This window comes from Lissotriton helveticus, chromosome 8 (assembly GCF_964261635.1).
Source record: "Lissotriton helveticus chromosome 8, aLisHel1.1, whole genome shotgun sequence".
Taxonomy (NCBI): domain Eukaryota; kingdom Metazoa; phylum Chordata; class Amphibia; order Caudata; family Salamandridae; genus Lissotriton; species Lissotriton helveticus.
The window spans coordinates 1504036026-1504051063 of record NC_136069.1 but is presented as its reverse complement, the minus strand read 5'-3'; the positions used below and the strand labels follow the sequence as shown (position 1 = coordinate 1504051063).

General features: G+C 46.4%; 1 protein-coding gene across 2 annotated transcripts in view; it reads right to left on the bottom strand.

Moving 5' to 3' along the window:
• Window positions 1–15038, bottom strand: part of CCDC90B (coiled-coil domain containing 90B) — a 110910-nt gene that overhangs the window by 60033 nt on the left and 35839 nt on the right. For both annotated transcript variants that reach the window (XM_078658482.1, XM_078658481.1), the window contains one exon: window positions 14175–14278. In XM_078658482.1, coding sequence (XP_078514608.1) covers window positions 14175–14278 — 104 coding nt within the window. The remainder of the gene's footprint in view (window positions 1–14174; window positions 14279–15038) is intronic.

Here is a 15038-nt window from a genome sequence, read left to right as displayed (position 1 = left end):
ATGGAACTAGAGGCATCAATTAATCAGCAAGTATTTTGTCCAATATTTTGTTGTCCGTGTTGAGTAAGACTTAAAGGCAATAAGAGCCCAGTGCAGTGGTGTCCCGATCTAGTTCCTTCCATCTTCATTTATTTTGTCAAACAGTCCTCTCTTGTTTCTTGTTCAGACCTCCCTTCTTTGAACCCTTTTATTGAATGTGCTCTTTCTAGTAAGTTTTCCTTGTTTCGACTAGCTGTCTGTCTTATTTCCCTATTCTCTGTGTCATCCTAAGTCAAATGTGTATAGATGGAGATATGTTTGCACCTTAGTAAGATTGGATTTTAGTTGATAAAGGATTAATAGTGTACATTTAGTACACTTTCCTGCTGCTTGGCTATTGAGACAAATGGCGAAGATCGACTGAATGAAGATTTTCTATTTAGAGAAAGTTATATATGTTGTGCTGTGATTGGTGGTCTGTTATTGCAAGCCAGCATCACACTGCCCTGTTCTTTGTCTTGAGACACTGAGAAAAAACACTGTGCTTAGTCTTGAGACACTGAGAAAAAACAATCTGATCTGGACTCCTGCTTTGCCTGGTCAAAATGGAGATTTTATTTGCATTCTGTTAGCTGTGAAGACGTTGGTGACCATAAACTGCGCAACTATACGAAGAAGCAGGTGAGCTAGGAAAGTATCTTTAGAACCTGCAGGATGTCTTGGGTCATTTGCTGGTGCAGTTCACACCGCAAATGAAGTTTATTTTTCCATTTATGGGCTATCTCAATGGGATTTTATATTTATGTGAAGCAGCGTGGACTGCGTTCCTGACAGGCATATGCGAGAAGTGAACGTCATGCTTTACCTTTGGGTTCTGAGCAGAGTGCACTGTTTAAGTGCAATTTCCATCTTGGGGGCAAGATAAAGCAAATTTCAATGTTTCCATAAAAGACTGTCACTGGGGTTTGTACAACGAATTTTTCTATCTGCCTAACCTTGCTTCAGCACCTTAAGTTTCAAGCTTCATGGAAGAAGCAAAAATGGAAATTGAACTTGGAACAGAGCTTAGAGATAGGAGCTACTCTAACACTGTTTAAAAAACAGAGGGCCTCAAAGCAATACAAGTATAGTAAAATCTGGGTTTTCCAGTCCCTACGGAAAAGCAAATTTTCTATTTGGTGGTGTTTTATTATTATTTTTTTTTATAATTTTTGATTGGTATTTACAGGTTAAATATAATGACAAACATAAAGATTCACATTGGTATGGTTAGTCGTAGCCTTGTTTTTAGGTCGAGGACCTAAAGGCTGCGCTTGCGCAGTCTGGGGTCGGAGATTTAATGTTTCTTAGTAGGGCTGTAGAACCCGCCTCCCTGCCCTGTCTCTCCTCCATTGGCTGGCTTCCTAAATGGAGGCCAGCCATTGGAGGAGAGATGCGTCACTCCGATTTAGCCCCGTCCTTTTCAGATTTGGGGGCGTAAGTGTTGCTGTTCTTTAGACAGTGACGTTGTCTGTCACTCAGAAACAGAAAACCACGCCCCCATTCCGAAAAAGACGGAAGCTTGCGGCCGCCATTTTTTTTGTCCCGAAGACGAGCTGCAGGACTCCCTTCATCCTCGCCTGTGCTGCCGGGCTCTACTCCGCCTTGTACCGATATCTTATTCACTATCCCTTCGTTATGTGGTGCCCCTGGCCCTGACTTGTTTGTACTCTGCAGAGATGGCTTGCAAGCTAGAAACCCTAACCTGGAGACGGACGGAGAGACTGCTCTGTTGCGGCCGCCATTTTTTTTTCCCGAAGACGAGCTGCAGGACTCCTCCCTTCCTCCTCGCCTGTCTGTGCTGCGTTCCAAGAAGAGGAATACCGAGGTAAGGACCTGCACAGGGACATGTGGCGGGAATTGGCCCCCCACAAGAAAGACTGGCCCCCCAGCTCTGGTTAGTCTCCACAGCTCCCCAACACCCACAGGAAGGAGGGGGTGTGAAAGTGGGGCTTGCTCAACCCCCCCTCCTGATGCCTTAGTCTTGCCCTTGCTGCCCCCGGAACATCAGAGGGGGGGCTGTAGGCAAAGGTCTTATGCGTGCCTTTCCTGAAGAGGGGGGGGTGAGAACAGACGGAGACGATCGCAATGCCGGAGGAGTCTGTGGTCGGCGCAACTGCAAATGGACCTCGCAGGCTGATTTAATTTGCGAGGGAGCCTGGACCCGGTTCCAGTGTTCCCTTGGGGGCGAGGGAGATGCCGGGCCAAGATGACCCCCGCGGCCTGGACAGATGCCAGAGAAGCCGGCCTACCATGTGGCCCCTGCAGGCCGGGGACCGGGGCGGGATAAGCCGGCATAGACGATGACCCCTCCCCTGCCGTGTCAGAAGCGGGGGGAGCTGGCACTGTTATAGAGGTGGCCCCCTTGAGGGCCACGGTCAGACGCAGCGCCTTGCGTGTGAGGGGGCGTGCATGTTAAACATGGGGAGCAGGGCAGGGGGAATCAAGCCTGCCTGTCTAGGGCGCCGCCACCCAGGTACGGGGTAGCGGGCTTGACCCTGATCAAAGATCTCTATCGGGGATTTAAATTATTGCACGGCCCAATGGGGGCGGACGTCGGCACGGCCGCTGGCTCGCGGGCCCGCTGAGTGGCCAGCAGGTTGCCAGTGCTGGCCACTGCCTTCGCCGGCACGTTGTCGGTTCCAGGGTTTTCTGCCCTGAGACAGCAGCAGGGTGCTTTGCCCCGGTCACCATGCGGCAACTCCTGCCTCTTACACCATCCCGCGGGGGCCCTTGCCGAAACCTGAACATGCCGCCATAAGGGGGGATAGGGGGGCCAAGGAGTCAGCAGCACGCAAGGGGAGTTGGCGACCCAGGTGCCCCCCTGTCCACACTCGTCCCGCCTCCACAACCGACGGTACTCTGGGTAGATAACCCCCTCTCTATGATGTGTCAAGGGGGGGGGGGGGAGCGGCACAGATTAAATTAGCCCCTAGAGGGCCGGGGTATTATGCGACAGTGGCTAACATCGGGCGGGGGGGGGGGGGAAGGCACAGATTAATTTAGCCCCTAGAGGGCCGGGGTAATATGCGGCAGTGGCTAACATCGGGCGAGATTACGGGAGGCCCGGACGATCCTATCTGCCTCCTATGTCGTGGCAAAGTGGGCGCTGCTGCCGGGTGATGCGCTCTATAGGCCCAGTGCGCACTGTCCCTGCGGACGGGGCCCATCGCCGCTTGGGCTGCAAACCCTGTGGTCCTGTCCGCCCTCACCCTTCCCACCAACACGGAGAGGGGGAGCGCCCTAGCACCACTAACCACCATGAGGGAAACGGGGGCCACAGAACAAGTAGTCTCCCCCGCAACTGCCAGCACACCCGGAGCCCCTGCGGGCCCAGGGGCAGCCTGGTGAGAGAGACTCCGTGCATGCTCGAGGGGTGCTGCTGCTGCCCCTACAGCAGCCCTGGCTGGACCGCCCTGCCCATGATCCACCCAGATGAATGCTCTGGCGTGGGGGGGGCAGAAATGCACTCATCGTTCTAATGGATGCAGCGGCTCCCACGGGACACGTCCAAATGGCGTCAGGGTGAGGGACAGAGACCGCCAGGTGGGCGGGGGAGGAATTTTCCCCTCTCCCCACTTAGGCCAGAAGTGACGAGCGGGACCCCGAAGGGGTCTCCGGACACTAGGCAGCCCAGTGTGCCATCCTGTGACACTAAAGAGGCCGCCCTCTTATGAGGGTCCCCTGCGGGGATGTCTGTAAGCCCACATTCTAGGGGTCCAGTGTACGGGAGGTTGGTGCTTGGACACCAGCAGCTGGCAGCCCACAGCTTACCATTCATGCGCTACCTTGCTTAGGGTACTTGGGCCCTCCATGGGGTGACGGGCAAGGGAATGGAAGCGCAGCGGGTGGTTCTGGGTAATAAAATATTCCCACATTTTCCACAGTGCATCACAGGAGTGAATGCCGGTCTATGAATGGGCAGATTTATAATATTAACTGGCGGTCAGAAATGATATAAAGGTAAGCCACATAATGTACTAAGGAAATACAATAATGAGCAGATTCGAACAGCAGCGTTTTCCCGCCTGTTTAGGAAACAATTGCCATAAATCCCTCATATAAAGCATGGCTCATCGTGCAACATTTTGCACCGCACATTCTGCAAACTGATTCATTTTTCGCCACTTTTATTATTGTAGGGTATGGATGAAGCAACAGTGCAGACCTTCACCACCTATTGCAAGTCTATCCAAGGGACCTCCGCTCCGTGCTGTATGTGTGTATGTCTGTGGCTCTGTATGTGTATGTCTGTGGCTCTGTATATGTGTGTGGGTAGCTCGGTATGTGTGTCTGGGTGGCTCTGTATGTGTGGCTCTGTATGTGTGTGTGCGTGATTAACTTTGTGTGTGTGTGGCTCTGAGTGGGTGGGTCTGTATGTGTGTGGTTGACTCTCTCTCTCACTAGCTCACTCTCTCTCTTCCTACCTCACTCGCTCTCTCACTACCTCACACACTCTCTCTCACTAACTCACTCTCTCTCTCACTACCTCACTATCTCACTAACTCACTCTCTCTCTCTACCTCCCTACTCAACTCTCTCTATCTCACAACATCACTATCTCACTACCTCACTAACTAACTCTCTCAATACCTCATTACATCACTATCTCTCCCTACCTCACTCTCTCACTACATCACTCTCTATCTCACTACCTCACAACTTCACTATCTCTATCTCAATACATCACTCTCTATATCACTACATCACTCTCTCTTTCTATCTCACTATCTCACTCTCTCACTTTCACTACCTCACTCTCTCTCCATCACTACCTACCTCACTCACTCTCTCTAACTAACTCACTCTATCACTCTCGCTACCTCACTCTCTCAACATCACTACTCCACTAAATCTATCTCACTAACTCACAACTCACTCTATCAAAGCCTCAATACCTCACTCACTCACTACCTCAATCTCTATCTCACAACTTCACTCTCTCTCTCTAACTCAATACCTCACTCTCTCTATATGTCACTACCTCACACTCTCTTTCTATCTCACTAATTCACTTTCAATATCTCTTTCACTACCTCACTCTCTCTCCAGCTCACTACCTCACTCTCTATTTCTATCTCACTACCTCTAACATTATCCCTCACAAACTCACTCTTGGACTACCTCACTCTCTCTGTCTCTCACTACCTCACTCTCTATCTACCTCACTCTCTCTCTCACTACCTCGCTCTCACTACCTCACTACTCCACTCAATCAATCTCACTACCTCACTATCTCACAACTTCTCTCTCTCAAAACGTAACTACCTCACTCTCTCACTACCCCACTCTATATCTCACTACCTCACAACTTCACTCTCTCTCTAACTCACTACCTCAATCACTCTCTATCTCACTACCTCACTCTCTTTCTATCCCACTAACTTACTTTCACTCTCTCACTACCTCAATCTCACTACCTAACAACATCACTCTGTTTCTATCCCACTACCTCAAAACATCCCTCTCCCTCACTAACTCACTCTTTCACTACCTCACTCTCTCTCACTACCTCACTCACTATCTACCTCACTCTCTCTCTCACTATCTCACTCTCTCTATTTCACTACCTCACTCTCTCTCTCTATCTCTATCTCACTACCTCACTCTCTCTCTGCTAATGCAATAGGTCTCGCATATGCAAGCAAATAAGCTATTGCCAATACAAATGACAATGCCATTTATTTAGGGATAGAGAAAAAATTATAATGAGCAATGCCAATAGCTCTACCTATAATATTGCCGAGACCATTGCATTGTAAATGCTTGTTTTTTTTGGGGTGAGGTCGACGGTACGACATTGCTCGTTAAGACTGTTAGGCTTACACGTAACATTTAACCTTTAACACTCGCCATTGGCTCTCTGAAACATAAAACATAAAACATCTAGTGGTGGTTGTTTTTGACAGAAAAGTACTTCCGATTAGAGGTTGGGTTGGACTTTGACTATGGTGGTTTGAAGGAGTCTATGAATTTGTCAAGTTTGGACCACATCTCTCTGTGGGGGTGTCTTCCTGGCGTGTTTGAGAGTGGTGTTGTCTGCACCTCTGAGGAAGATCACCCAGTTTAGCCACCCTTTGAAAGTGGCCTTGGAGGAGTCTTTCCAGTTCGTGAGTACTATCTTTGCTGCTGAAGTGAGGAGGAAGTCAAGGAGATTTCAGTCTTCCTGGGTGGGGACTTCTGGTGCGATATGTGCTGTGATTATTGTGGCGAATGTCTCTCTGAGGCTGCATCTCAATGTATTGTTTGTGAAGTCTAGCACCTGTTTCCAGAAATGTTTGACTTTTGGGCAGGTGAAGATGAGGTGTTCTAGGTCCCCTTTCTCTATTCCGCAGTTCCAGCAGGTGTCATTGTCTTTCAGACTTATAGAGGCCAAGCGAGCTGGTGTCCAATAGGCTTGATGTAGTAGCCAGAATTTGCTCTCCGCAAGTACTGGGGATATCATATTCTTGGATGGGGAAGCCCACAGTGTTTGTAATTCCTGTTCTGTCAATTTGGATTTTGTCTGGGTTTCCCAGTAGGCCGATTTTTTGTCATTAAGCTTGGATTTGACTGGTCGGAGTAGTTTGTATAGAAGTGAGGCTCGGTGCCCTGTCTTGTTTATGTTTTCCATGAGCTGGAAGATGGATGGGGTTTGTCTATGTAGTTTTGATTTCGTTAAGGCTGTTTTTATAGCTAGGAAGTTATAGAGTTCTATATCTGGTAGGTTGTGTTTATTTTTCAGGTTGTTGAAGATGTGTGGCATTCCATCCTGTTCTAGTTGTGCTGGGAACGGAATCCCTCGCAATTTCCATGTACTCATGTCTAAGGTTTTCCTTCTGTATTTAATCTTGTGGTTACCCCAGAGTGTCTCCCACTGCGAGTCTTTGATGCTGACTTCTAGGTTGCGGTCTATCTTCAGTAGCGCCTTTTTCGTGAACTTTAGGATCAGGTTGTTGTTGAGTGCTTGTTTGTTCGCTGTAAGTAGTGTGAGTGGGTCGGTATTGTTCAGCATGACTTCCTCTATGGCTAGCCAAGTTGGCGTGTATTTTTGTCTGGGCAGCACCCAGTACATTCCTTGTCTGGCGATGAACGCTAGTTGGAACGTTTTCGGATCAGCTAGGTTGAGCTCGCCCAGTTTTTTCCCCAGCCTCAGCTTGCGGAGGACTATCCTAGCTTTTTTTTCCCTCTCAATATAAATTTGTTGATCATTAGGTCGAGTTTTTTGGGGAATTCCTCTGTCAGGGGCAGGGAAAGCATGTCTGCCAGGTAGTTGATTATGGGTGTTACCATCATTTTGATGGTGCCTATGCGACCCCACCATGTGATGAACTTGGGTGACTATGTGTCTAGTAGTTCTTTTACCTTTCTCAGCGTGAGTGTCTCGTTCAGTTCTGGGATGCCTCTTAGGCTTCTTTTAAATTGGATGCCCAGGTATTTGACGGCCTTTGGTTGCCACGCTAGTCCTACGTTGCCCATTACTTCCTTGGTTGTGTGTATATTGAGTGGCATACAATCCGATTTGTCCTTATTGAGTTTGTAGCCTGAGTGCTTGGCATATGTTTCTATTGGACTCATGAGTGCTGGTATGGAGTGAGATGGGTCGTTTGTTAGTATTAGTAGATCGTCTGCGTAGGCAGCGATCTTGGCTGTTGTGTTATTTATCGTTATCCCTGTGATGTCTCTGTTTGCTAGGGTGTCTGTGATCAGAGGTTCTAATGCTAGTAGAAAGAGTAGCGGGGATAGAGGGCAGCCCTGTCTCGTTCCTTTTTCGGCATCTAGCGTAATTGCGACAGCCGGGTGGGGTGAGTTAGAGGAGTGTTCAATCACTTGGCATAGTAGTCTGGTGTTGTTGTGCGACATGCGTGATTTCATGTACCCTACTTGCGTGTTTCCGATTAGCTGGGGTAGTATTTTGTTTAGTCTACTGGCTAGTACTTTTGCGTATATTTTGCAGTCACAGGTTAATTAGAGATATGGGGCGGTAGTTTTTGGGCCATTGCAGATCTTTACCCGTTTTTGGAATGACAATTTTGTCAGATTGTGACATTGTTTCTGTTATGGTCCCCTCCCCTGCCCATTGATTGAAGGATTTAGTCAGGCCTGGGATAAGAAGTTCCTTGAACTTTTTGTAAAAGGGTGCTGTGTAGCCGTCTAGTCCTGGTGCTTTGTTGTCTTTTAGTGAGATTATGGCAATTGCTATCCCGGTCTCTTTGAAGTCTTGGCCTAGTGTTTTCGCTTCCTCCCCTAGTAACTTGGGTAGGTTGAGTCTTTTTAGGTAGTCTGCCGTGCCTGCCTTCACAATGTTGTCGTCTCTTGTGTATAGTTCTTTGTAGCACTCTCTGAAAGTTTGTAGGATTTCTGTGTGGCTTGTGTATGTTTTGTTTTGCTGGTCTGTGATGCTGGATATGCTGTGCTGTCTTTGCTTGCGTTTGATGTAGGATGCTAGCATTTTCCCTGCTTTGTTTGCTTCGCAAAGGTTGATCTGTTTGTACTTCCTGATCCACAGTCCCGCCCTCTCACTTAGGATTCTGTTGTATTCATATTTCTTTCCTGTAAGGATTAGAAGGAGTTTTGAATTTGAGGTGTCGTCTATGTGTTGTGTTTCTAGTTGTTTAATGTCCTTTTCTAGTTTGTCCAGCTGAGATTTTGCTTCTCTGTCTCTCCTGGCCTTGATTTCTATCAGGCTCCCTCTGATGGTTGCTTTCAAGGCCTCCCACAGGCATTTCGGGTCAGTGTCCGCTGTGTCGTTTTCTGCTATATAGTTTTTGATTGCTTTCTCAATCGTGTCTCTGTCCTCTTGCTTCGCTATCGTAATATTATTGAACCGCCATTTACGGGTAGTGTGGTCGTTATGCCTGCCTGTTAGGTGTAGACTGATGCAAGAGTGGTCTGAGACCGTTCTTGCTGCTATATCTGTGTGTTCTGTCAGGTGCGTGTGTGATTTTGAGATGAGAATGTAGTCGATTCTGCTGTATGTGTTGTGTGGGTTGGAGTAGAAGGTATAGTCTCTGGTGTCTGGGTGCTGTAGTCTCCATGGGTCCTGTAACTGAAATCTATTGCAGATATTTTTCAGGATTTTGTGGGAGGCCGGTGGTCTTGTCTGGGAGCTTGACTGTCTGTCTAGTGTATGATCTAGGACTAGATTGAAATCGCCTGCTACGATATTCAGGCTGTTCGTTTGGATCTTTTCTGAAAACCAAAAAAATCTGGAAATAACACACAGTAAACAGGGATAATGGTCCAAGGGACCGCAGACACAGGTTCCTGTACCATCAAACCCCTATCAACAGATGAGTTTAAGCCATGGCAAATAAAAAGGGGACATTTAGGCTACTCTTCAGATGTTTGCAGTTGAAGAAAACTAATGGACTGGCACTCCCGCTAGCCCCACTCATTAAAATATTATTAAATCAGCCCTTTGAGAAAGAGGTAGTTCTTCTGCGTTAAAACGTACAGTCATCACCTCACCTCAAGAAGCTAGGTCCTCAAGTAACAGGATTTGTAGGAAATTGGTTCTGTCCATTTAATCACCCTGGATTTTTTCTCTAATCTTATAAAGTAAGTGGGCATTTGTAGTGTAGGCCTGTGGTACGTAACTGAATTACACATTAGAGGCGACATTGGCACCAAAATACAGTTTTGCCCCATTAAAGCCTGAAGGCTTCAGTGAGGTATGCGTGTAAAAAGAGTGCGGATCCATTATCACTTATGTGATAAATGTGCTCCTTCTGACACTTTAAAAGTGTTATTTCCCTGACTCACCTATAATCAGATTCCAGGCCTTTGTCCACCCTCCCTTCTCCAATGGGCCAAGTTAATTACTCTGCTGGCCAGAATGAGGATCAAAGGCCAATCCACACAATAGAGCACTTAACAGTGCTTGATCCAGTTCTTGGGAAAGAAAGGACAAGTGAGACAATCTGTATCCGCTGACAGACGTTTTAAGACATGGGAGCAAAGATGGCAAAAAATGCCCAGCTGGAAACAGAAGCCACCTGGTGCCCCTGTATAGATAGACAAAGACTTTACCTTTAGCTTGAAACCAGGATTTGGACAGAGATGTTCCTTAGTAACAGTTGGGGGAATGGATGGTTCCCAGAAGCCTTCTGATAAAGAAATCCCCTACAAGACGCCAGGAGGCTGCAAGACCTGGGGAGTGTGGCAGGGGTGCGTTCTGCTTGCTAGCTTTGGAGGGCTTATGGAAAACATTACTGAAGCAGGAAAAAAAACACCAGGAGTCCAGGCAGGGGATAGATCTGGCGCAAGGAGCTTGGAAATCAAGGTCCCCACAGGACGTGCTCTTTAGATCCCAGAAGGCCTGATGAAAGTGCCCCTGGTGGCTATTGCTGGCAACCAGGGAAAAATTCAGCCCTGCGAGTCTAGATAAATCAGTGTTGCAAACCTGGTGCCTGAGGGACCCAGATGGCGAACAAAGCACATAACACTCCGTCCAGATTCTTTAAGATTACCCCAGAAAAAGGTCAAGCCACCCAGGGGTCTGCACTTCAAAAATCATTTACATTTTGTTAGAGGGAGGGATAGTGAGTAGGCCCCCCTCCCCAAGCAGAAATCCCCCCCCCCCTCCCAGAGTCTGCAGCCTCAAGGAACTGTTCTGGGGGACCCTATCTCCCTCCAAAAGGAGGGAAAAGCTGAACGCCACTGCACTCCAACATTTGAGCCGCACCGCCTTCCACTCCCTTAGCCCGTGACGGAGGGCAACGGTGGATGTACAGCCCTACTACAATTCACTGGCAAGGTTCTGGGTGGAAAAAGGAGCATTACAGCTCCTGCCTAGGAACTGAGTGGTGTTGGCTGGACTGGGGAGCCAGTAAGGGATGCAAGGACTTTGGCACAGCCACTATGACCTATTGCAACTGGGTGCCTGAATGGTGACAGGCACCGAAAAGTGTGTGAGCAAGGCCACAAAGGAAATAATGTGTCACAAAGAAGCATTAGATAGGAATGTGCGGTGAAGCTAAACCTAAAAAAAAAAAAAAAAAAAGAGAAGAAGAAGAAAGGCAAGTGGATGCCCAGGGTGGGATGCATTTAACATGGAGACACTTTGCACAATCCCATTCCAACATGGACACTCTTTAAGCATTGCACCAGACTGCAATCCTGAAATGATATTGTGCATACTGTATCACTGTTGTGCCGGTCCAAGGTGGCTGACATAAGGCTTCTAAACGTGGCAGACAACTTGGAATGGAAAGCATTGATTCACTATGGACAATGTAATTCCGTGTCGGCTGCCTGGTTTAGGAACAGTGGTTGTGCAGAATGTGGCTCACTACAGGGAAAATGACCGGCAAGCGGCCTCGCTAGCACTGTTTCGGAAGCTGCAGGATGCTCTGAAGAGAAAAAATAAAACAGTAGAAAGAATGAAATAAAAAGTTATCCACAAAAGGAAAAAAATGGAAATCCAAAAGGCTGTCTAACTAACCCTGGCAATGCAGCACACTCTTTCAGGTAGCTGAGCACATGTAATCATGCCAATGGTGTCACTCAGACGGCAATAGTGTCCGTGGCTGAAGTGCACCATACTGCTTCCTGTCACGGGAAGAAGCCAAATGTGAACAACACTCTAACACACTAAAGGCAGAAAAGGGCTGATCTGAAGGCCCTGCATGTATGTATGTGCATAAATGTATTTATATGAATTTTCAAGACCCCGTCAGCCAACAGAACACATCAGTACCACTTAATAGCGTATGTTGCAAGGATTATTTAAGTGCACATTTTATATACTTTAGAGTTTGTCAAATGTAGTAACTAAAACCAAAACACTTGACTACTGACACATTCTGTGAGAATCTGTGCAACAATACATCGGTCTACATGCTTTAACATGGTGCAATAACAATCCTCCATTAGCAGCCTGTTGGCATTGACATGTGCTTTTATCAATACATATATTTGGACAGATTCACAAAGGTAAACCTACACTTTTGTGTAAGTTAACAATGTTTTTGCTATTCACAAACTACGCGTTAATAGTAAGTTTATGACGGTGGAAACTCTGCAGTCGGGGCAGAGAAATCTGCCCATAAAATGATAGGACTTGCTTATCTTTTTATGCATGGAGTTCTCTGCCCCAAGTGTTTAATCACCACAGTTGTAAACTTACCATTAATCTGTAGTTTTTGGATAGCAAAAAAATAGTAAACCTACATAAAAGTGTAAGTTCGATCAGGCCCAATAAATGTTGGTTGTAAGTTTTCAGAATAAACAGATCACACTTATGTCATTTGACAACTTTTCCCAATTAACCAGTTAGGACTATGGGCCAGATGCATGACGGCCAAAATAGCGCCTCGCAAATTGCGAGTCTTTTGTGACTCGCAATTTGCAAGGCGCTATTTCGGATGTGCAACAGTGTATAAACACACTGGTAGCGATTCCCAATGGGGTCGCAAATAGAGAGGCTCATAAATATTAATGAGCCTCTCGCAATTTGCGACCCCATTGGGAATGGCATGCCCTCCCAGCTATGGTGGCCTGCCATGCTCAGCAGACCACCATGTCTGGGACTGCTTTTAAATAAAGCAGTTTTTTCCCCAAATTCAGCCCGTTTTCCTTAAAGGAAAAAGGGATGCATTAAAAAAAAAAAAAAAAAAAAATAAATAAAACCAACAACAAAACATTTTAGTTAAATTTTTTAAGGGCAGGCTGTGGTCCCTGGTACCACTGCCTGCCCTTAAAAAAGGTTTTCCCCTGCCTTTGCAAAGGGGAAGGGGTCCTCTGGGGACCCCTTCCCTTTTGTGACCTCATTTGCAAGAGTTTTGCGCCCGCAAATGCGACCGCAAAACCTTTGTACATGGGGTTGCGCTCGCTATTAGGAAGGGAACGCCCCCTTCCTAATAGCGACTCTGATAAAAAAATTGCGACTCGCTATTTTGGTACTGTACATACCCCTAATGTTTTTTGCATGCGCAAACGGGTTCGAAAACCTTGGCGTCAAAGCCCCTCCCTCCAAAGCACTTCTTAAAGCTCTTTTTCTATTGATAACTTATGGTTTGACTACAGTTGCCCTGTAAATTAAAGCTAAAATGGACACACCAAGAGTGAATACGTATCAGTGAACAGTTACGCTGCAAACTGTTTGCTTGTGGAGGTTTTTTTTTTATCCCTAATTCTGCCTGCCCTCGTGAGCAAAGGTGCACTGGTGGGGGTTCTCTGCGATCACATGCAATGCTCTCAAAATGTCAGTTTGTCAAACAATTAAGGAGGCCGTCTGTGCACTGGTTTAGTCCTCATTTTTGTCAGAGAGGTCCAGTAGGATGCTGATAATGTCTGTGCCTGTAGCTGTGAGGCAATACCAGAAGAAAATGACTTCCCCCTGGGCACTCACCGGCAGCCCAGGCATGCAACTGCAGGAGTGAATAATCAGCAGAAGTTATTGCCCCAGGTGCAGACAATAACGTTTAATCAAGCACTATTTAAGTTTTGGATTTTGTCAGAAGGCTGTGTACTAAAATAATTTAAATGTCAGAAAGCTGTGTGCTATAATAATTTAAATGTATGGTTTCACTTGTTTATAAATTAAGCATTTCAATCAGAAATGCCGGAAAAGCGATTAAAACGGTGTTCTCCTTCATAGCATATGACATGGAATTAAACTATGTTGACCACTGTTAGTGTCGGTCGCCGTTAATTGCCTTTCCCAAAATTATGAGGATAATGATGCAGAAGGACAATTAACAAGTTATGGCCTGACAGTAAGTGGGCAATGAGGCTAATAGTATGTTACTCTCAATCTCATACAACAGGCCCTATCTGCTTTACGTCCCAGCTTCACACTCTTACTGAACCTAGAATGCAGGCATATAGGAGTTAGTGGCAAAATCGAAACTGGAAATTCCACATGTGGTGGTTTTATTCCTGTGCATATGGTATATATACACACGATTATAAACAGCAAGGCAGACTGGCGCGGGGGGGGGGGGGCCGGTGGCATGTGGAGGCGGGGGGTGCCACACAACATCGAAACAGTGCACACAGGAGGGGCAAGGACCTGGCACTCACGAATTGCTCTCAGAATGGGTCTAAAGCTGTAGTTACTGCCTGCACAAGAAACATTCTGATTGGCTGTTTCACTCTTAAAGTTCATTTCTGGATGCGAATGACATTTTATTGAGGAAAATGTATTTAAAATCTGCCATTGATACATTTACCTGTTGTGCTTTGGTCACCATATCCCTGTAGACGGTGTCCATACTGGAATTCGTCAAATTAGCCAGCACAGATACGATGGTCTCTGATTGCACTTTATCAAAGCCTAAGGATAAGGGAAAATTATGGCTATCAATTCCAAAAGCATAAAAGTCAACCTCCACAGACATAATGCCCGTTATATGTCCAAACATTTACTCCCTTTTTGAAAGCTTGAGCATTATCTATTTGTATAGAAAACTGATGTAATTCAAAAGAAGTCCAGAGGTAGCCATGAGGTAAGTTGTATGTAAGAGGTTTATTAAGCTTAGTTACAGGTCAGGTTTGGAAGGTAGGTAGAAGATATGAAGTTCAGCCTCACCAGGAACAGCATCCTTACTGCTCAGCCAACACACTTTAACTCTCTGTCAACCTCACGAGGCACTCCAGCATTCCACTACCTCTTCAAGCATTCCAACATTCCACACACATCACATTGTACTGGTGGAGCAGCAGGGAACAAATGGCTAAGGGAAAGGATGGAAACTAACATTACAAGTTATAACACATCTCCTTCCCTTAGGGAAAACAATTAATAATAATAATAATAAGAAAACAATGTACAGTGGAAGTACACACCATTTGACATCATCAATACAAAAGAGAAATACACAATTTACAAATAACAATTGCAATTTGAAATAACTAAATACCAAATCCCTTGACATTACACCACTGTAATGTTATGTAGGACTGTGAGAATGGAGGATTCCACTGAGGTGCACAAGGAACACGACCTCTCAACACACTCCTAGGTAAAGCAACAGGACAGGGTACATAACCCCTCAACGCACCGGTTACATCCTGCTCTTCCTCCCTCTTTGTCC